We start from the raw sequence: 27,278 nt of genomic DNA, 5'->3' as shown, positions 1-27,278 counted from the left end.
AGCATAAAGGTGGGGGCTGAGAGCTGAGGAGTGAGCAGCACAAACAAGTCATGTGTTGTTTTTGAAATGCATCCAAACCAGAGCCCAACCCCTGGGACTACACAGAGGATTCTGTCAGGGTGCAAGAGTAAATTATAACACACAATTATATTGTAATGCAAATGATTAGAGAAAGCAGCTTCTGTAACCTGTCTTTAGTGAAAATGAGGTCCCTGGTGACAGGTTCCCCTTAAATTTCATTTTGAAACCAAGTAGGGAGGGTTTTGGTCCAATCACGTATGTGTTTCTACTGAAATGCATGTGATTGAGAATGAGCCCCACATGTTTTGCATGTGACCTGACAGGTAATATAGTGAGTGTCCCCTGTAGTATCCCATCTCCCCTCCAGTACATGGGTGAGGGGAGCAGCTCCCTGGAGACTACTTGACATGCTACAGGACATCTGCAATGTGCAATGAATAGTCTCGGTTCTGGGCAAGGTGCCACTATGGATCAGCTAGTGTGATGCCAAATGACTCATCCTTCAAGTAGGACCCGGAATTCACCAATTCAGGTTTCAGACAGAATTTTTACTTTGCTTTTCACCTAATCAGATGAAATCCTCGCTGGAGTCAGCAATAGTCGTGTCTGCAGACTTTATCATAATCCTGAAGGTGATCGAGTCTCTGCAGAGGTGATTACAAGCACCGAGTCTAGGACAGAAAGAGGCCTCCGAAATAATGTCTAAAAATTGTCTAAAACATGATGTGCGGAGGTCTGCAGGGCTCATGTGTATGTACAAGAGGGTCGTCAGGAGAGGGGGAGCAGTGTGGTACATTAGGACAGGGTCAGTCTTGCCCCACGTGGGGCCGGTGAATCCCCCAGGAGGGGCAGTGGGTATGTGGGGGGGGGGCTGGGGTGTTCATGGAGGTGCAGTTTTTAATGCGTGGCCCGATGCAAAATTAATTGGGGGGGGGGAGCAGTGTATATAGTGAGGGGGCCTATTTAAAATTGTTCAGGGGGGCAGTGTGTAAAATGAGGGGGCCTATGTAAAATTCCCGGGGCGCAGTGTATCTAATAAGGGAGCCCTGTGTAAAATTCATGGGGGCAGTGTGTATAATGAGGGGGGCTATTATGTAAAATTCAGGGTGGGGGAATGTGTATAAGGGTCCAGTATATATAATAAATGAGGGTGTCCAGTGTATAATATCCATGAGGGGCCCAGTGTGTATAATTCCAGGGGGGCCCGGTACTGAAATTCATGATGGGAAATAGTTTGGAAAATGCATAGAGGTGACAAGATCTGAGATATCTGGGGGCAATATACAGAAATGAGGGAATGTGTTTCCCAATAACCGGTGCCACGTGCAGAAAGTCATCCACTTCCTGTGGCAGCGTTGAAAAAAATTAAAATGAAACCTGTCTGTCAGGTCCGCTGGAGGGGACACCGCGTCTGCTGGTCCTTCTACCCTCCATGCTGACAATGCTAGCAGTCCTCCCAGAGTCTCTGCGCGTCTCTGGCTCCGCCCCCACTCCGCAGCGAGTTACCCCTGCTGCATGCGCGGGGCATCCAGGACGCGTGCGCTTTAGGGAAATCTTAGCTGTCTGCCTTCTGAATCAGCCTGGGTTCCTGCTCCTATGGGGTTCTGGGGGCGGTTCTGCATAAATTGGATCTGGACCTTCCACCTGTGCCAGTGTTTGTCCTTCTGGAGCTCACAGCCACTGGATTCCTGGTCTCCTGGTATTGTGCTCAACAGTTAGGTTACGCTCCCTTGTCTAGTGGTTTGACCTTGACGTACCCTCTGGTGTGAGCCGGCGGTTCTGCTGTGACCCGGTGGTTCTGCTGTGACCCGGTGGTTCTGGTGTGACCCGGAGGTTTTGCTTACCTTTCTATGTTCAGTGTCTTTACATCTTTAGTTCTTTTCTTGTGTCTGCTTTGGTTTCTTATGCTGTCCTGAACCCCGCTTGTTTCATCCTTGTTTCCCCCTGTCTGAATACTGTCCTAACTCCCACATTGCAGTTTTCTGTCTGTACCACCTCACTGCGGCTGACAGACCTATTTGGGTTCCTCTCACCTCCCAGGGCCTTGCAGGGTAGTTAGGAGGTTCCTGCGGCAGAGGCTCCCTACACTAAAGGGGGTTTCTGCCTTGGTAGGGTCTAGAACAGCGCAGGGTTAGTTCACCCTCTTGCTCTGTTCTGTCAGCCGGCACTCAGACTGTGAGGTAGTTTGGCGTACAGTATTCCAGACGTAAGTTTTCCTAACACTGTCCTAACACTGGAGGCGGGAGCTGAACGCCAAAGTCAGGCTCAGCGCTCCCCCCCCGCCCCCCCCCCCCATTGTGATTGACTTCTCTACTTTCAAAGTGTCCTGCATTTCTGAAGTGTTTTGTGCATGTGTCGTGTACCCTGGATTCCTGCGCAGGCGTCGTGCACCCTGGATTCCTGCGCATGTGTCGTGTAGCCTGGATTCCTGCGCATGTTTCGTGTACCCTGGATTCCTGCGCATGTGTCGTGTACCCTGGATTCCTGCGCATGTGTCGTGTACCCTGGATTCCTGCGCATGTGTCGTGTACCCTGGATTCCTGCGCATGTGTCGTGTAGCCTGGATTCCTGCGCATGTGTCGTGTAGCCTGGATTCCTGCGCATGTGTCGTGTAGCCTGGATTCCTGCGCATGTGTCGTGTAGCCTGGATTCCTGCGCATGTGTCGTGTAGCCTGGATTCCTGCGCATGTGTCGTGTAGCCTGGATTCCTGCGCATGTGTCGTGTAGCCTGGATTCCTGCGCATGTGTCGTGTAGCCTGGATTCCTGCGCATGTGTCGTGCACCCTGGATTCCTGCGCATGTGTCGTGTAGCCTGGATTCCTGCGCATGTGTCGTGTAGCCTGGATTCCTGCGCATGTGTCGTGTAGCCTGGATTCCTGCGCATGTGTCGTGTAGCCTGGATTCCTGCGCATGTGTCGTGTAGCCTGGATTCCTGCGCATGTGTCGTGTAGCCTGGATTCCTGCGCATGTGTCGTGTAGCCTGGATTCCTGCGCATGTGTCGTGTAGCCTGGATTCCTGCGCATGTGTCGTGTACCCTGGATTCCTGCGCATGTTTCGTGTACCCTGGATTCCTGCGCAGGCGTCGTGCACCCTGGATTCCTGCGCAGGCGTCGTGCACCCTGGATTCCTGCGCATGTGTCGTGTAGCCTGGATTCCTGCGCATGTGTCGTGTACCCTGGATTCCTGCGCAGGTGTTGTGTACCCTGGATTCCTGCGCAGGTGTTGTGTACCCTGGATTCCTGCGCATGTGTCGTGTACCCTGGATTCCTGCACATGTGTCGTGTACCCTGGATTCCTGCGCAGGCGTCGTGTACCCTGGATTCCTGCGCAGGCGTCGTGTACCCTGGATTCCTGCGCAGGCGTCGTGTACCCTGGATTCCTGCGCAGGCGTCGTGTACCCTGGATTCCTGCGCAGGCGTCGTGTACCCTGGATTCCTGCGCAGGCGTCGTGTACCCTGGATTCCTGCGCATGTGTCGTGCACCCTGGATTCCTGCGCATGTGTCGTGTACCCTGGATTCCTGCGCATGTGTCGTGTACCCTGGATTCCTGCGCATGTGTCGTGTACCCTGGATTCCTGCGCATGTGTCGTGTACCCTGGATTCCTGCGCAGGCGTCGTGCACCCTGGATTCCTGCGCATGTGTCGTGTAGCCTGGATTCCTGCGCATGTGTCGTGTACCCTGGATTCCTGCGCATGTGTCGTGTACCCTGGATTCCTGCGCATGTGTCGTGTAGCCTGGATTCCTGCGCATGTGTCGTGTAGCCTGGATTCCTGCGCATGTGTCGTGTAGCCTGGATTCCTGCGCATGTGTCGTGTAGCCTGGATTCCTGCGCATGTGTCGTGTACCCTGGATTCCTGCGCATGTGTCGTGTAGCCTGGATTCCTGCGCATGTGTCGTGTAGCCTGGATTCCTGCGCAGGCGTCGTGCACCCTGGATTCCTGCGCATGTGTCGTGCACCCTGGATTCCTGCGCATGTGTCGTGCACCCTGGATTCCTGCGCATGTGTCGTGTACCCTGGATTCCTGCGCATGTGTCGTGTACCCTGGATTCCTGCGCATGTGTCGTGTACCCTGGATTCCTGCGCATGTGTCGTGTACCCTGGATTCCTGCGCATGTGTCGTGTACCCTGGATTCCTGCGCATGTGTCGTGTACCCTGGATTCCTGCGCAGGCGTCGTGCACCCTGGATTCCTGCGCATGTGTCGTGTACCCTGGATTCCTGCGCAGGCGTCGTGCACCCTGGATTCCTGCGCATGTGTCGTGTACCCTGGATTCCTGCGCATGTGTCGTGTACCCTGGATTCCTGCGCATGTGTCGTGTACCCTGGATTCCTGCGCATGTGTCGTGTACCCTGGATTCCTGCGCATGTGTCGTGTACCCTGGATTCCTGCGCATGTGTCGTGTACCCTGGATTCCTGCGCATGTGTCGTGTACCCTGGATTCCTGCGCAGGCGTCGTGCACCCTGGATTCCTGCGCATGTGTCGTGTACCCTGGATTCCTGCGCAGGCGTCGTGCACCCTGGATTCCTGCGCATGTGTCGTGTACCCTGGATTCCTGCGCAGGCGTTGTGCATCCTGGATTCCTGCGCATGTGTCGTGTAGCCTGGATTCCTGCGCAGGCACAGTTCAATCACTGAATCATCAGAAAATCTGGGCAGCTTTAAACATCAATCACAATGGAGGGGGACGCCAAGCTTAAAGGGGTTGTCCGAGAGCTAAGAAAAAGATATGTGGCCGGAAGGGGGCTTCTTAAAAAAAATATTTACTTACCACCGTCTCTCCGGTCTGTGCCCCTCTTTGTTTACAGGGTCGAAAGCTGCACCCGTCCCTATTCAAAGGGCTGTATTACGGACCGGGGAGATGGTGGTGGCGCGGGACACCAGGAGGGACCACAGAGGGTTTTTATAAAGCAGCCCCCTCCCGACAACATATATTTTTTTTAGCTGTCGGACAACCCCTTTAACTATGGCTATAGTGGTTATAAGGAAAGCAGATTACATGCGGCACTGCTGCTGGTTACTGGGGGGATCGCTTCTGACAAGATTCCTTCCATAATTTGGGGTCTTAATATAATAATAGAATCAAATATGTGGATACTATGTGTAAATGAATGAATAGGAGGCACATAGTATAACTGTATTATTGAAGGGGTGTTATATGCACAATAATAAGTACCGTGTATTCCGGCGTATAAGACGACTTTTGAAGACAGAAAAATCTTCTGTCTTCTCTGGGGTCGTCTTATACGCCGGTAATCCCGACTGCGGTCGGGTCGCGCTGCATGGAGAGGGCTCACGGGCCGAGCCCCCTCCATAGCCGGTAAGTCTTTGCTGCATATTGCCGGCACCGCCGCTATCAAAAGGATAGCGGCGCCATCTTACCTGGGATCGCCGCTCCCCGTGACGTCATCGGGGGCAGCGATCCGTCTCCATGGTAGACTCAGGTCTTCCGAAGACCCGAGGCTATTTCGTTTTAACCCCTTCATTACAATGTGCTGATAGCACATTGTAATGAATGAGGAGGAAAATCCCCATATACTGCCATACTGTAGTATGGCAGTATATGATAGGATCGATCAGACAACCTAGGGTTAAAGTACCCTAGGGAGTCTGAAAAATAGTATAAATAAAAATAAAAAAAAGTTTAAAAAAAAAATGATAATAAAAAAACCTAAAATTTCCAATCACCCCCCCTTTCCCTAGAACTGACATAACTATAAATAAGCAGTAAAAATCATAAACACATCTGGTATCAACGCGTACGAAAATGCCCGATCTATCAAAATATGATAACGGTTTTTCAATGCGTTTAACCCCGTAACGGAAAATAGCGCCCAAAGTCGAAAATGGCACTTTTTTGCCATTTTGAAAAACATAAAAAGTGATCAAAAGGTCGTACAGTGCTAAAAATGATATCATTGAAAATATTATCAAATTTCTCAAAAAATGACAGCACCCACAGCTCCGTACACCAAAGTATAAAAAAGTTATTAGCGCCAGAAGTTGGCAAAATCAAAAAAATAATTTTTGTACAGGAAGTTTTCATTTTTGTAAATGTATGAAAACATTATAAAACCTTTACAAATTTGGTATCCCCTTAATCGTACCGACCCAAAGAATAAAGTAGACATGTCATTTGGGGCGCTCAGTGAAAGACGTAAAATCCAAGCCCACAAGAAAATGGCGCAAATGCGTTTTTTCACCATTTTCATTGTATTTGGAATTTTTTTCCCGCTTCTGAGTACATGGCATGGAATATTTAATAGAGTAAAAATGTAAGGTACAGTATGGTAACATTTACAGTAAGATGGACGATGGTAATGTTGTTGTTGTCCGCCTTATGTTTATGAGCGACAGTTTTCCTGCTATATACCTGCATGTCAGAAGAATTTACATTAGAAAAAGGACCATGTTACATTCAAATCTGTTTTTTTTAAAATTGTTACCGGTGTTTTGTATGCGTTGGAAAAGGGGTGGTCTTATACGGCGAATATATCTTAAACTCTATATTTTAAACAGGAAAGTAGGGGGGTCGTCTTATACACCAGGTCGTCTTATACGCCGGAATATACGGACACGGTATAAAAACGTATTAGTACATTTGGTATAAAATAATTGATTAGGCAGAACTGTGTATAAAGATAATAAGTAGATTGTTATCAAACACATTCTGTAGTAGGAGGAGTGTATACAAATAATTAGAAGGGACATTAAATAGGTAAATGAATACATTAGAGGGGGCCATGTATAAAATAATTCCCCGGAGAACCATATATTTTGTAATTAATTGGGGGGTGGTACAAGGGGCACAGAGGGGTTTTGTTGTATAAATTGTTTACAAGTACAGTGTGGGACACTAACTAACTGTGGTATTTTTAGGGGCGCAGTGAGGGGGATGTGCTGCCTGAAGCTGAACACATTTGCTGGAACATTCTGCAACCAGATTTTACGACAATTGTGGACCCAAAGGAGAGGACAGGAGAAGCCCAGCCAGCAGCAGAAGCCCAGGAAACCAGAGGTAACTCTTGTACTATCCCTAACCATAACCCAGCCACCAGCAGAAAGCCCGGGAAACCAGGGGTAACTGTTATACTATCCCTAACCCCAGCCCAGCCACCAGCAGAAAACCCGGGACACCAGGGGTAACTCTTATACTATCCCTAACCATAGCCCAGCCACCATCAGAAAGCCCAGCTATCCAGGGGTAACTCTTCTACTATCCCTAACCACAGCCCAGCCACCAGCAGAAAGCCCGGGACACCAGGGGTAACTATTATACTATCCCTAACCACAGCCCAGCCAGCAGCAGAAAGCCTGGGACACCAGGGGTAACTATTATACTATCCCTAACCATAGCCCAGTCACCAGCAGAAGCCTGGGACACCAGGGGTAACTATTATACTATCCCTAACCACAGCCCAGCCAGCAGCAGAAGCCTGGGACACCAGGGGTAACTATTATACTATCCCTAACCATAGCCCAGTCACCAGCAGAAGCCTGGGACACCAGGGGTAACTATTATACTATCCCTAACCACAGCCCAGCCACCAGCACAAAGCCCGGGAAACCAGGGGTAGCTCTTATACTATCCCTAACCACAGCCCAGCCACCAGCAGAAGCCCGGGACACCAGGGGTAACTCTTATACTATCCCTAACCACAGCCCAGCCACCAGCAGAAAGCCCGGGACAGCAGGGGTAACTCTTCTACTATCCCTAACCATAGCCCTGCCACCAGCAGAAAGCCCGGGAAACCAGGGGTAACTCTTATACTATCCCTAACCACAGCTCAGCCACCAGCAGAAGCCTGGGAAACCAGAGGTAACTCTTATACTATCGCTAACCACAGCCCAGCCACCAGCACAAAGCCCGGGAAACCAGGGGTAGCTCTTATACTATCCCTAACCACAGCCCAGCCACCAGCAGAAGCCCAGGACACCAGGGGTAACTCTTATACTATCCCTAACCACAGCCCAGCCACCAGCAGAAAGCCCGGGACAGCAGGGGTAACTCTTCTACTATCCCTAACCATAGCCCTGCCACCAGCAGAAGCCCGGGAAACCAGGGGTAACTCATACTATCCCTAAACACAGCTCAGCCACCAGCAGAAGCCCGGGAAACAAGGGGTAACTCTTATACTATCCCTAACCACAGCCCAGCCACCAGCAGAAAGCCTTGGACACCAGGGGTAACTCTTATACTATTCCTAACCACAGCCCAGCCACCAACAGAAAGCCCGGGACACCAGGGGTAACTCTTATACTATCCCTAACCACAGCCCACCCACCTGCAGAAAGCCCGGGAAACCAGGGGTAACTCTTATACTATTCCTAACCACAGCTCAGCCACCAGCAGAAACCCCGAAGAAACAAGGGGTAACTCTTATACTATCCCTAACCACAGCCCAGCCACCAGCAGAAGGCCCGGGACACCAGGGGTAACTCTTATACTATCCCTAACCACAGCTCAGCCTCCAGCAGAAAGCCCGGCTATCCAGGGGTAACTCTTATACTATTCCTAATCACAGCCCAGCCACCAGCAGAAAGTCCGGGACACCAGGGGTAACTCTTATACTATCCCTAACCACAGCTCAGCCTCCAGCAGAAAGCCCGGGAAACCAGGGGTAACTCTTATACTATCCCTAACCACAGCCCAGCCACCAACAGAAGTCCGGGAAACCAGGGGTAACTCTTATACTATCCCTAACCACAGCTCAGCCACCAGCAGAAAGCCGGGGAAACCAGGGGTAACTCTTATACTATCCCTAACCACAGCCCAGCCACAAGCTGAAGCCCGGGAAACCAGGGGTAACTCTTATACTATCCCTAGCCACAGCCCAGCCATTAACAGAAAGCCCGGGACACCAGAGGTAACTCTTATACTATCCCTAACCACAGCCCAGCCACCAGCAGAAAGCCTGGAACACCAGGGGTAACTCTTATACTATTCCTAACCACAGCCTAGCCAACAGCAGAAGGCCCGGGACACCAAGGGTAACTCTTATACTATCCCTAACCACAGCCTAGCCACCAGCAGAAAGCCCGGGAAACCAGGGGTAACTCTTATACTATCCCTAACCACAGCCCATCCACCAGCAGAAAGCCCGGGAAACCAGGGGTAACTCTTATACTATCCCTAACCACAGCCCAGCCACCAGCAGAAAGCCCGGGAAACCAGGGGTAACTCTTATACTATCCCTAACCACAGCCCATCCACCAGCAGAAAGCCCGGGAAACCAGGGGTAACTCTTATACTATCCCTAACCACAGCTCAGCCACCAGCAGAAAGCCCGGGAAACCAGGGGTAACTCTTATACTATGCCTAACCACAGCCCATCCACCAGCAGAAGCCCGGGAAACCAGGGGTAACTCTTATACTATCCCTAACCACAGCCCAGCCACCAACAGAAAGCCCGGGACACCAGGGGTAACTCTTATACTATCCCTAACCACAGCCCAGCCACCAGCAGAAAGCCTGGCACACCAGGGGTAACTCTTATACTATCCCTAACCACAGCCCATCCACCAGCAGAAAGCCCGGGAAACCAGGGGTAACTCTTATACTATTCCTAATCACATCCTAGCCACCAGCAGAAGGCCCGGGACACCAGGGGTAACTCTTATACTATCCCTAACCACAGCCTAGCCAACAGCAGAAAGCCCCGGAAACCAGGGGTAACTCTTATACTATCCCTAACCACAGCCCAGCCACCAACAGAAGTCCGGGAAACCAGGGGTAACTCTTATAATATCCCTAACCACAGCTCAGCCACCAGCCGAAAGCCCGGGAAACCAGGGGTAACTTTTATACTATCCCTAACCACAGCCCATCCACCAGCAGAAGCCCGGGAAACCAGGGGTAACTCTTATACTATCCCTAGCCACAGCCCAGCCACCAACAGAAAGCCCGGGACACCAGGGGTAACTATTATGCTATCCCTAACCACAGCCCAGCCACCAGCAGAAAGCCTGGGACACCAGGGGTAACTCTTATACTATTCCTAACCACAGCCTAGCCACCAGCAGAAAGCCCCGGAAACCAGGGGTAACTCTTATACTATCCCTAACCACAGCCCAGCCACCATCAGAAAGCCTGGGACACCAGGGGTAACTCTTATACTATCCCTAACCACTGCCCAGCCACCATCAGAAAGCCTGGGACACCAGGGGTATCTCTTATACTATCCCTAACCACAGCCCAGCCTCCAGCACAAGCCCAGGAAACCAGGGGTAACTCTTATACTAACCCTAACCACAGCCCAGCCACCCGCAGAAGCCCGGGAAACCAGGGGTAACTCTTATACTATCCCTAACCACAGCCCAGCCACCAGCAGAAGGCCCGGGACACCAGGGGTAACTCTTATACTATTCCTAACCACAGCCCAGCCACCTACAGAAAGCCCGGGAAACCAGGGGTAACTCTTATACTATCCCTAACCACAGCCCATCCACCAGCAGAAAGCCCGGGAAACCAGGGGTAACTCTTATACTATCCCTAACCACAGCCCAGCCACCAGCAGAAAGCCCGGGACACCAGGGGTAACTCTTATACTATCCCTAACCACAGCCCAGCCACCCGCAGAAGCCCGGGAAACCAGGGGTAACTCTTATACTATCCCTAACCACAGCCCAGCCACCAGCAGAAGGCCCGGGACACCAGGGGTAACTCTTATACTATCCCTAACCACAGCCCAGCCACCTGCAGAAAGCCCGGGAAACCAGGGGTAACTCATATACTATTCCTAACCACAGCTCAGCCACCAGCAGAAACCCCGGGGAAACAAGGGGTAACTCTTATAGTATCCCTAACCACAGCCCATCCACCAGCAGAAAGCCCGGGAAACCAGGGGTAACTCTTATACTATCTGTGATAATAATATTACTCCTCCACAGTTTGTTATATATATATATTTTTTTTCTTTCTTTGTGTTTCATTCTGCCTGTTATAAATCATTAGGCTCCATTTGTTTAAGACCAGCCAGGAGATGAGCCTGGCAGAGTGGTTATAAAACCCCAGGGAGTCTAGGTTTGATCAGAGAAGCATGGTCTCCTAAGTGGTAAAATTAACACCTCTCTGCCAGAGTAGTCTAGTTAGTGGGGGATGAAAAGAAGCCACAGACTGCATGTTTTTCCCTCCAAATTCAGACAAAGGGGAATATCATAGCTGCCCATAACTGGGACATAATTCATAATTATAGGTCCCAAGTTACACAGGACAGTTATGGGGTCTAGACACACTCCTGGTCTGAAAATCAGAACATTAGCTGCAATGGAAGGCAGCCAATAGCAGAACACCCCTGATATTAGGCTAAGACACCCCGAATTTGGTATGGGGTTAATGGGAATAACATGCCCGTTTGGTTGGAAGCCATGGCACAATTGTGCCATCTCCCAATCAAAAGTTATGGGATTCTGATAAAAACCCAGACCCAAAAAGTAGCTCACTGATGGGAGGGGGATAGAAAAATCCCCCTCACAGTGACATCACAGCCAGGGGTGGGGGTCAAAAATCACCTGGGCTTAAATTAATGAAGCAGCCACATAGTAGTGTTCAGTCTGGGTGACTCTATGACAATAGAAGGCTGGATCGATGCTTATGCCCTGTCCTCGGGCCAAAGAATTTCTTCCTATTTCACTAGCAAGAATTTTTTTGTTTCCGTTTTCCCTAACTGTTTGTAAGTATTGTATGTGTATTGTTTTTAATCCTTTTTTCATTTTATCTGACAATTTAATTCTTTGAGTGTACTGCATTTTTATGTAAATTAAAACTTTTTAATAAGCCTCTGCTTGTAGCCTTAAAGAATCTGAGTCTCTAAAGGGAATCACGTTACCAGAGGTCATTATTAGCATAGTCCATGTAGTAAGCGATTGCATGTTCTGTGTGAGTTTATAATTGTAATATAGTGTAAGTAGTGAGTGCATGTGCTGAGTTATCATCAGGGTGCATTGTCTGTGTGGTTGAGGTGCCTACGGCCTTCTTTGCATAAGTAACTCGTGGGTGGTGGCAGTGCGGATTGGCTGGGGCTGAGATTCTGTGGAGTAAATTTAGCGTAAGGACGCCATTTTGTGGGAGTGGGCGGAGCTTAAGGGCTAAATTCTGGGACTCCATAGAGTAGTTATCCCAGTGTGTGAACTCCGGTGAGTCGGGGTCGTGACAGATTGGTGGCATAGCGGTGGGATAGTGTATAATTTTTTATTACACTGTTAAGGCTTTAAGTGTTTGGTTTAAGCAATTAACCCTTTCACTTAAGGGCTGAAGTATTCCTAATACTACAGTCCACAAGCAAGAGACTCAGTGCACTCAAAACTTGTCAGTCAATATACATACGTGCAAAACAGTTCCCCTCCCCCTCTTTTCTTTTCTATCTTTTGTTAGCTAACTTGAGACCACTGCTTAGATGGCAGAGGTATACAGAAACAGATCCAAGGCTGATCTGCTGACTCTCTGTGCGGAGAGAGGGCTAATAACAACGGGCCAGAACAAGGCGGAGATAATTCAAACGCTGGTGGAGTTTGATGTGCAGTCCCATCCTTCTGCGGAACCGGACCAGGGACCTCCAGCCTCAGAGGAACCGATAGGAGATGTCTTGCAGCAACCGGCTGGGCATGGCGGCGCCAGCGGTATGGACACTTCTTTTTCTCTAATTCTCCAGCAAATCGGTGACTGTGATCCTAGCCTTAGGATGCAGCTGTATATGCAACAACTGGAGAGACAGGCAGCCCGAGAAGCTGCCCGAGAAGCAGCCCAGCAGCGCAAAGCAGAGCGGGAGCATGAGCTGCAGATGGCCCAGATACAGCTCCAACAACAGCAAAGAGCTTCACCATCAGCACAGAGTGAGTCCATGGACAGTGTTGCTTTTAGGCCCCGCCTGGATCGTTTTCCTGTCCTGGAGAATGATGGGGACCTGGATGTCTTTTTGCAAGGATTTGAGAGGGTCTGCAGGCAATTTCAACTGCCGCCTGCTGAATGGGCCCGATACCTTACCCCTGGACTTAAAGGCAAAGCACTGGAGGCGTTTGTAGCCTTACCTGCCTCCGTGGAGCACGATTATGAGGCTATCAAAAGGGCTCTGATACAGCGTTTTAACCTCACTCCAGAGGTATACAGGGAGCGTTTCCGTACTGTCAGGCGGACAGATACGGATAGCTATGCCGAGTTTGCCAGGAAACTGCTAAACCTGGTGAAACAATGGTCCAGAGGATGGGGTGTGACCACTCTAGAGGAGATGGATGACCTGATCGCCATGGACCAATTTATTCACACCTGTACAGCGGAGGTGCGACAGTTCATACGAGAACGGGAGCCAAAATCGTTGGAAAAGGCTGCCCAGCTGGCAGATGTGTTTGCTGCCAGCAGAGTGCCCGAGGCACGGAAACCTGCAGCTGCAGGATGGAAGGGGGGTAAGCCCCCTGTTAACTCTTCTACAGTTGCCCACAAAGCTTCTGGGGCATCCCCTTCTTCGTCATTTAAGCCAGCGGGAGACCAACGCAGGTGTTTTGTTTGCAACAGATCGGGGCACATCAGCATTACATGCCCAGAGAAGAGGAAGACCACCCCTTTGACCAAACCAACATTGTCTTCACCATCTGTTTTGTTTGTGGGTGGGAGTAAGCGGGTGGTTGGTGACAACCTACAGGAGGTTACTGTGGGTGACAATGTCACAATGGGGTTGAGGGACACTGGTGCAGAGATGACCCTTGTGCACCCCTCACTTGTCAAGCCGGAGGATCTCATCCCAGGACGGACTCTTACAGTTGCTGGAGTTGGAGGCCTCACCCCTGCATTGCCCATGGCCCGGGTGTACCTGGATTGGGGGGCGGGGAGAGGGATGACAGACGTGGGTGTAACGGATAAAATTCCCACCAATGTGTTGCTGGGGACCGACCTGGGGCGTCTGGTCTCTAGATATGTAATCCAGGATGCCGATGAGGACACAGGCATCCCTGGTGCCCCACGTGAGTTAACATCTGATGTTGTTGGGACTATGCCTACTCTAGACTGTGACGATGATGCATCATGTGATATTGTTGAAATGTGTAGTAACCATTTACCTGTTTCTAACCTAGCTTCTAATGCCATAGACCATGAATGTGAACATAGTAATGATGTAGAGTTTAACTGTGTTAATAATGTGGCTAAGAGTGGTAGTATGTTAACACCCACAGCTCTGCGCCAAAAACTGGAGTGTGGTGTGTCCGTGTCCGCTGTAACTCGCAGTCGGAGTCTTCAGGAAGCTCACCGTTGCCTGAGTCCTGAACCTCCTGCTGTCCGGGTTACAGAGGAACAGGAGCAGACTGACAGCCTGTCACCAGTGGCTGAGACCAGTCAAAGGGTTAAACTATTAACCAGTACAGAGTCAGAGCGTCGCCAGTTTCTGGACGCCCTGCACTCAGATGAGAGTCTACACAAGCTACGTGAGAGGGCTGGTCAGATCCCTGAGGAGGGGGACAAGGAATGTATTACATGGGACCAGGGTAGGCTATATAGACAGAGCCTTCACACTGACCCCCAGCAGGATGTATCCCTTGATAGGCAACTGGTGGTATCTCGCCCTTTCCGGGAGCAGCTTTTGAGAGTTGCCCACGAGATACCACTAGCAGGCCATCTGGGGATAAGTAAAACCAAAAGTCGACTGAAGCTGAATTTCTTTTGGCCCAATATGGGGAATGATGTGGCGGAATATTGCCGTTCCTGTATAGTATGTCAAAGGGTGGGGAAGGCCGGCCAGGTACAGCGAGCACCCCTCATCCCTTTACCCATAATTGAGGAGCCTTTCCAGAGAATTGCTGTTGACATTGTAGGCCCTGTGAATGTCACCAGCAGCTCAGGTAAACGCTTCATCCTGACGGTTGTGGATTATGCCACACGTTACCCAGAGGCCGTGGCATTGTCATCCATCCGGGCTGACAAGGTGGCAGATGCGCTCCTCACTATATTCTCTCGTGTAGGGTTCCCCAGAGAGATGCTCACAGATCAGGGGACCCAGTTTATGTCTCACCTTATGCATTGCCTCTGTAAGAAAATACAGGTGCAGCACTTGGTAGCCAGTCCTTATCACCCGCAGACCAATGGACTCTGCGAGTGGTTTAATGGGACCCTCAAACAGATGCTCCGGACGTTTGCGGATACCCATGGGAAGGACTGGGATCGTTATCTACCACACCTGCTATTCGCTTACAGAGAGGTACCACAGGCATCGACTGGATTCTCTCCCTTTGAGCTTCTCTATGGCAGGAAGGTACGGGGCCCACTAGATCTCATGAAGGAGTCATGGGAGGGAGAATTAGGGTCACCAGAGGTCTCTGTAGTTGACTATGTTCTGAAGTTCAGGGACAGACTACAGGCATTGACAGGGATGGTGCAGGAGAACCTGACTCAAGCCCAGGCCGACCAGAAACGGTGGTATGACAGGAACGCCAGGGAGAGAGTGTATGAGGTGGGCCAGAAGGTGTGGGTCCTGATCCCCACTACTCAAAACAAACTCCAAGCTGCGTGGGAAGGCCCGTATCCCATTCATCAACGCCTAAATGACGTGAACTATGTAGTCACGATCGACCATGTTTGCAAGAAGCACAAGGTTTTTCATGTGAACATGATCAAGGCTCATCATGATAGGGATACGAGCGTCCTGCCAGTTTGCAGTATACCAGAGGAGGGAGAAAGGGAGGCCTTGCCTGACTTAGTGGCATCCGCACAGGAGGGAGGGTCCATTGAGGATGCAATAGTCAGCGCCCAGCTGTCTGGATCTCAGAAATCCCAGCTGAGAGAGACACTCAACCCATACCTTGACATTTTCACCGGTAAACCAGGAAAAACCCCACTAGCCTCTCATCACGTAGACACGGGGGAACACCCACCAGTCAGACAGGGTGCATATCGGGTTTCTACAGAAGTAAGGGCTGACATTAAGAGGGAGGTGGAGGAAATGCTGGGACTGGGGGTGATCCAAGAGTCTCAAAGTGCGTGGGCATCACCTGTAGTGCTTGTCCCCAAAAAGGACAAGACCACACGCTTCTGTGTGGACTACAGGAAGCTGAACAGCATCACAGTTTTTGACGCTTACCCAATGCCCCGCATAGATGAGCTTTTGGATCAACTCGCCAGCGCTCAGTATATCACCATCATGGATTTAAGTAGGGGGTATTGGCAGATTCCCATGACAGTGGAGGCGCAGGAAAAGTCCGCCTTCATCACCCCCTTTGGACTATATGAGTTTAAAGTCATGCCCTTTGGCATGAAGAATGCCCCTGCCACATTCCAGCGCTTGGTGAACAAACTGCTAAGTAAGTCTGAAGGGTTTGCTGTGGCATACCTGGATGATATTGCAGTGTTTAGCCAGACTTGGGAGGAGCACTTGACACACCTGTCACAGGTGCTCAAGCGCCTCCGGGAAGCCGGTCTCACCATCAAGCCTGGGAAGTGTCAGATAGGCATGTCTGAGGTGCAATACCTAGGACACCTGGTAGGTGGGGGGACACTTAAGCCTGAGCCAGGGAAAGTAGAGGCCATTGCAAATTGGCCTACCCCCAAAACGAAGAAACAGGTGATGTCATTTCTAGGAACAGCTGGGTACTACCGTAAGTTCGTCCCTAACTACAGTACCCTGGCCAAGCCCCTCACAGACCTCACAAAGAAGAAACTACCACAGGTAGTCAGCTGGACTGCCGATTGTGAGCGGTCCATGGCGGCTCTGAAATTGGCTCTGACTAGCTCTCCAGTCTTACAGAGTCCAGATTTCAGCCGCAAGTTCGTAGTCCAGACTGACGCCAGCGCCTATGGCTTGGGTGCGGTACTCAGCCAGGTCAACCCAGAGGGAGATGAGCACCCCATCCTATACCTAAGCAGGAAACTCTTACCCAGGGAGGTGGCCTATGCCACCATAGAAAAAGAATGCCTTGCCATTGTGTGGGCCCTACAGAAACTACAGCCCTACTTATATGGCCGAAAGTTCACCGTGGTAACGGACCACAACCCTCTCAGTTGGCTTCACCGGGTATCTGGGGATAACGGAAAGCTGCTGAGATGGAGTCTAGGCCTACAGCAATATGACTTTACCATTCAACACAAGAAGGGCAGTGAACATGGGAATGCGGACGGGTTGTCACGGCAGGGAGAGCCGGCGGACAATGGCTTGGGATATTGATTAGAATATCCAAATCCCATGCCATATCTCTGGAGGGAGGTGTGATAATAATATTACTCCTCCACAGTTTGTTATATATATATTTTTTTTTTCTTTCTTTGTGTTTCATTCTGCCTGTTATAAATCATTAGGCTCCATTTGTTTAAGACCAGCCAGGAGATGAGCCTGGCAGAGTGGTTATAAAACCCCAGGGAGTCTAGGTTTGATCAGAGAAGCATGGTCTCCTAAGTGGTAAAATTAACACCTCTCTGCCAGAGTAGTCTAGTTAGTGGGGGATGAAAAGAAGCCAGAGACTGCATGTTTTTCCCTCCAAATTCAGACAAAGGGGAATATCATAGCTGCCCATAACTGGGACATAATTCATAATTATAGGTCCCAAGTTACACAGGACAGTTATGGGGTCTAGACACACTCCTGGTCTGAAAATCAGAACATTAGCTGCAATGGAAGGCAGCCAATAGCAGAACACCCCTGATATTAGGCTAAGACACCCCGAATTTGGTATGGGGTTAATGGGAATAACATGCCCGTTTGGTTGGAAGCCATGGCACAATTGTGCCATCTCCCAATCAAAAGTTATGGGATTCTGATAAAAACCCAGACCCAAAAAGTAGCTCACTGATGGGAGGGGGATAGAAAAATCCCCCTCACAGTGACATCACAGCCAGGGGTGGGGGTCAAAAATCACCTGGGCTTAAATTAATGAAGCAGCCACATAGTAGTGTTCAGTCTGGGTGACTCTATGACAATAGAAGGCTGGATCGATGCTTATGCCCTGTCCTCGGGCCAAAGAATTTCTTCCTATTTCACTAGCAAGAATTTTTTTGTTTCCGTTTTCCCTAACTGTTTGTAAGTATTGTATGTGTATTGTTTTTAATCCTTTTTTCATTTTATCTGACAATTTAATTCTTTGAGTGTACTGCATTTTTATGTAAATTAAAACTTTTTAATAAGCCTCTGCTTGTAGCCTTAAAGAATCTGAGTCTCTAAAGGGAATCACGTTACCAGAGGTCATTATTAGCATAGTCCATGTAGTAAGCGATTGCATGTTCTGTGTGAGTTTATAATTGTAATATAGTGTAAGTAGTGAGTGCATGTGCTGAGTTATCATCAGGGTGCATTGTCTGTGTGGTTGAGGTGCCTACGGCCTTCTTTGCATAAGTAACTCGTGGGTGGTGGCAGTGCGGATTGGCTGGGGCTGAGATTCTGTGGAGTAAATTTAGCGTAAGGACGCCATTTTGTGGGAGTGGGCGGAGCTTAAGGGCTAAATTCTGGGACTCCATAGAGTAGTTATCCCAGTGTGTGAACTCCGGTGAGTCGGGTTCGTGACACTATCCCTAACCACAGCCCAGCCACCAGCAGAAGCCCGGGAAACCAGGGGTAACTCTTATACTATCCCTAACCACAGCCCAGCCACCAGCAGAAAGCCCGGCTATCCAGGGGTAACTCTTATACTATTCCTAATCACAGCCCAGCCACCAGCAGAAAGCCCAGGACACCAGGGGTAACTCTTATACTATCCCTAACCACAGCTCAGCCACCAGCAGAAAGCCCGGGAAACCAGGGGTAACTCTTATACTATCCCTAACCACAGCCCAGCCACCAGCAGAAAGCCCGGGAAACCATGGGTTACTCTTATACTATCCCTAACCACAGCCCAGCCACCAGCAGAAAGCCCGGGAAACCAGGGGTAACTCTTCTACTATCCCCAACCACAGCCCAGCCACCAGCAGAAGCCCGGGAAACCAGGGGTAACTCTTATACTATCCCTAACCACAGCCCAGCCACCAGCAGAAAGCCCGGGAAACCAGGGGTAACTCTTATACTATCCCTAACCACAGCCCATCCACCAGCAGAAAGCCCGGGAAACCAGGGGTAACTCTTATACTATCCCTAACCACAGCCCAGCCACCAGCAGAAAGCCCGGGAAACCAGGGAAAACTCTTATACTATTCCTAACCACAGCCTAGCCAACAGCAGAAAGCCCGGCTATCCAGGGGTAACTCTTATTCTATTCCTAATCACAGCCCAGCCACCAGCAGAAAGCCCGGGAAACCAGGGGTAACTCTTATACTATCCCTAACCACAGCCCAGCCACCAGCAGAAAGCCCGGGAAACCAGGGGTAACTCTTACACTATTCCTAACCACCGCCTAGCCAACAGCAGAAAGCCCAGGACACCAGAGGTAACTCTTTTTTTTTTTTTTTTATAAAATTGTATTTTTATTATCATTTTCAAAACAATATAACAAATAATTTGCACGTATTTCACATTGAGGTTTTCCAATAATAGTACAAACGAGAAAACAAATGTTGTCCCCAAAGATATTGACAGCTCAAATTTCCCATTTACATACTGGGGTACAAAGTTTAACAGTGCAATGTTTTCCTGATAGTAAACCAAATACCAAGGAACGCTTGAACTTCATGCTCAGTTGGTCTAGAAGGGTTGGGGAGGGGGGGGGGGAAACCAACAGAAGACATTCAGACGAACTCACCATGACAACAATTAACACTCGGGTAGAAACGATAGGGGTGACCACCTCACTCTCCTCCTCCTGCCCGCTCTTCTATCCAGTAGCGATCCCAACGTTCCCAGGTTTTGTCGAATAATGGGATACGATTGTTCAAGGATGCGGTCAAGTGTTCCATACTGCGAGTCTCCCTTACCCTAGCGAGTAGGTCCATTCGGGAGGGGGGGGCCTGCCTTTTCCAAAATTGCGCCATCAGGCATCTTGCAGCTGTGAGTACGTGCAAGCTCAATTTTGTGGCCGTCTTGGCCATGGGCTGAGGAGAGACGTTTAGCAAGTAATACAATGGGGAGAGTGGAATGTCCACCGCTACAACCTCCCGGAGGAGAGACTTTACCTCCTGCCAGAAAGGCTGCACCAATGGGCACGTCCAGAAGATGTGCTGAAGAGTTCCCCCAGGCGAGCCACATCGCCAGCAGGTGTCCGGCGTGTCTGGAAATAATCTGTGTAATAAGGATGGGGTATGGTACCACTGCAACATCAGCTTGTACTGATTCTCCTTATGTGTAGCACATAAAGAGGTTTTAGCTGCTCTATTCCAGATCATCTGCCACGTGTCTTGTGATATTGGACCCCCCACTATGCTTTCCCATTTGGCCATGTATGGATGTCCTATAGGGTCATCTGATCTTGGGTGTAATAGTATCATATAGATATCTGATATAAGACCAGAGGTGTGGGTAGCGGTTTTGCAGATGTGCTCAAACGCAGTGGGCACCGAAACCATCTCAGTATTGCTTAGGGACTGCAGGAAGTGCCTAATACGAATATAGTGGAAGTTGGCTGTATGTGGGAGATGGAATTTATCTTGCAAGGCAGGGAACGGCAAAATCTTCCTATCTCGGTAGTCTACTATGTCTGCGAATCTAAACAATCCCTTCTCATGCCATGGTTTAATTTCCTGCCCAACTCCAGCTTGTTACATAAGAGGGGTGTGTAAGAAAGATTGCATAGGAGAGCATTGGGATACCAGCGGAAACCTGGTCACACAGGCCCTCCACAATTTAATCGTGAATGAGATGGGACCCAATTGGGGGTCAGGCAATGTAGGCGCCTCCTCAGGCCAGAGGTAAGAGTTGGGGTGGAAAGGAGCCAACCATAGTTTCTCAATCTCCATCCATTTGGAGAATGCCAGCAAGGTAGACCACGCTGGGATTCGTCGCAAATGTGTTGCCCAGTAGTATCTGGTAATATCCGGCACCGATAGTCCACCCTTGGATTTGTGAGAAATTAGAACAGACTTGGAGGTAACTCTTATACTATCCCTAACCACAGCCCAGCCACCAGTAGAAAGCCCGGGACACCAGGGGTAACTCTTATACTATCCCTAATCACAGCCCAGCCACCAGCAGAAAGCCCAGGAAACCAGGGGTAACTCTTATACTATCTCTAACCACAGCCCAGCCACCAACAGAAGTCCGGGAAACCAGGGGTAACTGTTATACTATCCCTAACCACAGCCCAGCCACCAGCAGAAAGCCCGGGAAACCAGGGGTAACTCTTATACTATCCCTAACCACAGCCCAGCCACCAGCAGAAAGCCCGGGAAACCAGGGGTAACTCTTATACTATCCCTAACCACAGCCCAGCCACCATCAGAAAGCCTTGGACACCAGGGGTAACTCTTATACTATCCCTAACCACAGCCCAGCCACCAGCAGAAGCCCAGGAAACCAGGGGTAACTCTTATACTATCCCTAACCACTGTCCATCCACCAGCAGAAAGCACGGGACACCAGGGGTAACTCTTATACTATCCCTAACCACAGCCCAGCCACCAGCAGAAAGCCCGTGAAACCAGGGGTAACTCTTATACTATCCCTAACCACAGCCCAGCCACCAGCAGAAAGCCTGGGAAACCAGGGGTAACTCTTATACTATCCCTAACCACAGCTTAGCCACTAGCAGAAAGCCCGGGAAACCAGGGGTAACTCTTATACTATCCCTAACCACAGCCCAGCCACCAACAGAAGTCCGGGAAACCAGGGGTAACTCTTATACTATCCCTAACCACAGCTCAGCCACCAGCAGAAAGCCCGGGAAACCAGGGGTAACTCTTATACTATCCCTAACCACAGCCCAGCCACCAGCAGAAAGCCCGGGAAACCAGGGGTAACTCTTATACTATCCCTAACCACAGCCCAGCCACCAGCAGAAAGCCCGGGAAACCAGGGGTAACTCTTATACTATCCCTAACCACAGCCCAGCCACCAGCTGAAAGCCCGGGAAACCAGGGGTAACTCTTATACTATCCCTAACCACAGCCCATCCACCAGCAGAAGGCCCGGGACACCAGGGCTAACTCTTATACTATCCCTAACCACAGCCCAGCCACGTCCCACTAGCCAGCCTTCCCCCCCACTCCATAATGGACATTACAGAGGTGTCTGTGCTAGAGGCCACCATAGACTCACAGACTACTGCGCACCACATGTTTCCATTAACCCCTAGGTTACTGCAGAGCAATCCAGGGCTTTTACCCTCTATCTGCCTGTGTGACAGATAGCACAGGGGATACAAGGGAAGCTCTTGTGTTAGGGGGTCACATCACTGGATCCCCTCTAGAACACAGACTTAGGTGTCAGATATAAACCAGTTATCCATCAAATCCTGTACGATTACTGAGGTATGTGATGCGTGGCGTGAATATCATCTAAAGCGTTTGGGCTGGTGTTACTTTGTCAGCATGGGATGGCTTAGCGCCGGGTATTGTGCCCATAGTACAGGGCAAGGGGAAATCACTGGTCAGCAGAGGAGGGCACTGCTCCCTATAGTGATGTAGACATATAGCATGATACATATAATGTGTATATATATATATATATATAATGTAGATGCCGCCTTCAGAGGGCACTGTCACAATGTATCATAGTGGATCTCCTAAACATGGTTACCTAGGCAACCATTCCATATGGAGGAAGGGGCAAGAGAGTCTGCTCCAGTATTATATACATTATGATATATGATGTGAAATGCCTGGTGCTGAGCACTGGTTGGTATCACGTGCCAGGCAAGAGGTTGTGCAGCAGCCGAGGTTCTGGATTCCAGTCTCTGAGGCATCCATAGAAACACAGCTATAAACATTTGTACAAGGGGATACAGAACAACAGCGAAGAGGAGGTGAAGCAGCTACGGCTGAGCGTGGCTGATGAATAAAAGCGGAGGCTGCCGCCCACCCTCTCCCCCCTCCCTCCCTCCGCTGCACCTGCTCCAGGCTCCCCCTCCCTCCCTCCGCTATTGCTGCTGCATTATGTGTCGGAGGACAGATAATCGCCAGAGCCGCGCTGTCTGCACCGGGGCCCGGGGAAGACACCGGGAGAGCAGATGCTGAGAGCCCCCGCAGTGCAGCACCAGCCCGAGGAAGAGACACCAGGGAGGGGGCCGGGGACCTGCTGCCGGGGGTGCAGGGAGAAGAGAGGGGACTGACGAGGAGGAGTAGACACTGGGGAGGGGGCCGGGGACCTGCTGCCGGGGGTGCAGGGAGAAGAGAGGGGACTGACGAGGAGGAGGAGACACTGGGGAGGGGGCCGGGGACCTGCTACCGGGGTTGCAGGGAGAGGAGAGGGGACTGACAAGGAGGAGGAGACACCGGGGACCTGCTGCCGGGGGTGCAGGGAGAGGACAGGGGGCTGAGGAGGAGGAGACACCGGGGAGGGGGCCGGGGACCTGCTGCCGGGGGTGCAGGGAGAGGACAGGGGACTGATGAGATACACGATAGGACATGTGGGATTAATGGGTGACTTGAGGGGGCGGGGGTCCTCATCTGCACATCACTCTAGGGGCAGAATAATATGGGGGGTCTGAGCAGAGAGGGAAGAGTAATTGCAGGAGGCCATCAGAAAGATCTGGCCCCAGTGTCCATCCCCTGGGCCGCAGGATGTGATGGGGGATTGTCTTTTAGGATATCTGTAACTTCCCAGCACAAGTCTGTCCAGGGGCCACATAGCTAAGGGCCAGAGGGCAGAGCATTGGGGCCGAGCAGTAAGGAGAGAACCTGCAGTCAGTCCCATTAAAAGACTCATTGATAAAGCATCATCCATTGGTGAGCAGCACTGGACCCCACTATCCCTCCTGGCTGGACCCCACTATCCCTCCTGGCTGGACCCCACTATCCCTCCTGGCATGTCACCTGCAGGGGCTGCCTGGGTGGGCACTGGAGCCTTGTCTCGTGGGACTCCCTTCCTGATGTCATGTATGAACTAGTGAAAGGACCTGAAATTCTCTAAAACTGTGTTTGAAGCTGATGGACAGTCTGACATTTTCTCAGTGATCACATTTTTGGGGCACCTTCTACTTCCTGGCACTGCACTGGCTCTAATGATTTAGGAGGATGAGAAAGCTAAGACGGTTTGTCCACATGGTCCTCTTCTGTCCACTCTCCAAGGGACTGCAGGTAAGTGGCCAGTACATGTGATCAGCTCCTTATCCTCTTCCCCGCATTAGAAGATGCAGTGGCCGCCTACATGGAAGGCGCACGCAGTGTGATGACATAGCAGCGGGGACTTCTTGGTCCTTGAGGTTCACTGTGGCAATACAAAGTAACTGCAGTCATATCCTGTATCTATATCATATCCTGTATCTATATCTTATCCCGTATCTATATCTTATCCCGTATCTATATCATATCATATCCCGTATCTATATCATATCCCGTATCTATATCATATCCCGTATCTATATCATATCCCGTATCTATATCTTATCCCGTATCTATATCTTATCCCGTATCTATATCATATCCCGTATCTATATCTTATCCCGTATCTATATCTTATCCCGTATCTATATCATATCCCGTATCTATATCTTATCCCGTATCTATATCTTATCCCGTATCTATATCATATCCCGTATCTATATCATATCCCGTATCTATATCATATCCCGTATCTATATCATATCCCGTATCTATATCTTATCCCGTATCTATATCTTATCCCGTATCTATATCATATCCCGTATCTATATCATATCCCGTATCTATATCATATCCCGTATCTATATCTTATCCCGTATCTATATCATATCCCGTATCTATATCATATCCCGTATCTATATCTTATCCCGTATCTATATCTTATCCCGTATCTATATCATATCCCGTATCTATATCATATCCCGTATCTATATCTTATCCCGTATCTATATCTTATCCCGTATCTATATCATATCCCGTATCTATATCTTATCCCGTATCTATATCTTATCCCGTATCTATATCATATCCCGTATCTATATCTTATCCCGTATCTATATCATATCCCGTATCTATATCTTATCCCGTATCTATATCATATCCCGTATCTATATCATATCCCGTATCTATATCTTATCCCGTATCTATATCTTATCCCGTATCTATATCATATCCCGTATCTATATCATATCCCGTATCTATCTTATCCCGTATCTATATCATATCCCGTATCTATATCTTATCCCGTATCTATATCATATCCCGTATCTATATCATATCCCGTATCTATATCTTATCCCGTATCTATATCTTATCCCGTATCTATATCATATCCCGTATCTATATCTTATCCCGTATCTATATCATATCCCGTATCTATATCTTATCCCGTATCTATATCATATCCCGTATCTATATCTTATCCCGTATCTATATCTTATCCCGTATCTATATCATATCCCGTATCTATATCTTATCCCGTATCTATATCTTATCCCGTATCTATATCTTATCCCGTATCTATATCATATCCCGTATCTATATCATATCCCGTATCTATCTTATCCCGTATCTATATCATATCCCGTATCTATATCTTATCCCGTATCTATATCATATCCCGTATCTATATCATATCCCGTATCTATATCTTATCCCGTATCTATATCTTATCCCGTATCTATATCATATCCCGTATCTATATCTTATCCCGTATCTATATCTTATCCCGTATCTATATCATATCCCGTATCTATATCTTATCCCGTATCTATATCTTATCCCGTATCTATATCATATCCCGTATCTATATCTTATCCCGTATCTATATCTTATCCCGTATCTATATCTTATCCCGTATCTATATCATATCCCGTATCTATATCTTATCCCGTATCTATATCATATCCCGTATCTATATCATATCCCGTATCTATATCTTATCCCGTATCTATATCATATCCCGTATCTATATCTTATCCCGTATCTATATCATATCCCGTATCTATATCTTATCCCGTATCTATATCTTATCCCGTATCTATATCATATCCCGTATCTATATCATATCCCGTATCTATATCTTATCCCGTATCTATATCATATCCCGTATCTATATCATATCCCGTATCTATATCATATCCCGTATCTATATCTTATCCCGTATCTATATCTTATCCCGTATCTATATCATATCCCGTATCTATATCATATCCCGTATCTATATCTTATCCCGTATCTATATCTTATCCCGTATCTATATCATATCCCGTATCTATATCATATCCCGTATCTATATCATATCCCGTATCTATATCTTATCCCGTATCTATATCATATCCCGTATCTATATCATATCCCGTATCTATATCTTATCCCGTATCTATATCTTATCCCGTATCTATATCATATCCCGTATCTATATCATATCCCGTATCTATATCTTATCCCGTATCTATATCTTATCCCGTATCTATATCATATCCCGTATCTATATCATATCCCGTATCTATATCATATCCCGTATCTATATCTTATCCCGTATCTATATCTTATCCCGTATCTATATCATATCCCGTATCTATATCATATCCCGTATCTATATCATATCCCGTATCTGTGTGTCTTATCCCGTATCTGTGTGTCTTATCCCGTATCTGTGTGTCTTATCCCGTATCTGTGTGTCTTATCCCGTATCTGTGTCTCTTATCCCGTATCTGTGTCTCTTATCCCGTATCTGTATATTCCTCCACGCAGTCGCTGATGGCCCTTATACATGTGATTCAGGGCTCTGTGTCGCTTGTGTGGCTTCTCTATGACCTGAGTCTATGGAGCATTCGTCTCTTGTTCTTAAGGGGTTAAGAGCAGGAGTGTGAACTGTAGTTACATTCAATATCCTCCTCATTAATAATGAAAGAATAAAGTTGAAGAAATGACAGCAGATATTAATGCACTTTCAGGGGATGGTCCCCGGAGAGGAGTTGAAGTCCTTAGTGTTAGTTAAGATCATTGACTGTTTATGTGGTGTCTTGTGCTGTATCCTCATCCCAGGTCCTTTATCTGAAGCCTTTGTGAAGTATTTGTGTGTTTGAAGCCGTTTGGTCACAGTGTATGTGACAAAAGCATCTATAGGTAGTACCTATACCCTAAAGACAGGTCACATGATAGACGACCATGGAGGATAACCCTGGGGGTGTTATGGAGGGCTTGAACCAGAGCCTTTGCTAGGTCATTGTGTCCTGATGGCTCTGTAGACTGCTGTATATCTCTGCTGCTCCATAACAACCCACTGTTCAAAAACATGGAGAAGGGAAGCGGCCCGAGGCCTCATGCATCAAGTGTCTGCTGAATGGGCCACGGATGGCCACGGACCAGGACCAGCTCTATATTC

General features: G+C 49.0%; 1 protein-coding gene across 3 annotated transcripts in view; it reads left to right on the top strand.

Annotated features, from left to right (window-relative positions):
• Positions 1-23,356: 23,356 nt before the first annotated feature.
• The window catches only part of DIPK1B (divergent protein kinase domain 1B), a 55,694-nt gene continuing 51,772 nt past the window's right edge, over positions 23,357-27,278 (top strand). For all 3 annotated transcript variants that reach the window (XR_011849884.1, XR_011849885.1, XM_072125823.1), the window contains exon 1: positions 23,357-24,085. Coding sequence is in view for 1 of the 3 variants with exons in the window: in XM_072125823.1 (XP_071981924.1) it covers positions 24,023-24,085 (63 nt within the window). In the remaining 2 variants the exon portion in view is untranslated. The remainder of the gene's footprint in view (positions 24,086-27,278) is intronic.

This window comes from Engystomops pustulosus, chromosome 9 (genome assembly GCF_040894005.1).
Source record: "Engystomops pustulosus chromosome 9, aEngPut4.maternal, whole genome shotgun sequence".
Lineage (NCBI taxonomy): Eukaryota > Metazoa > Chordata > Amphibia > Anura > Leptodactylidae > Engystomops > Engystomops pustulosus.
This window is presented reverse-complemented; position numbering and strand designations above follow the sequence as displayed.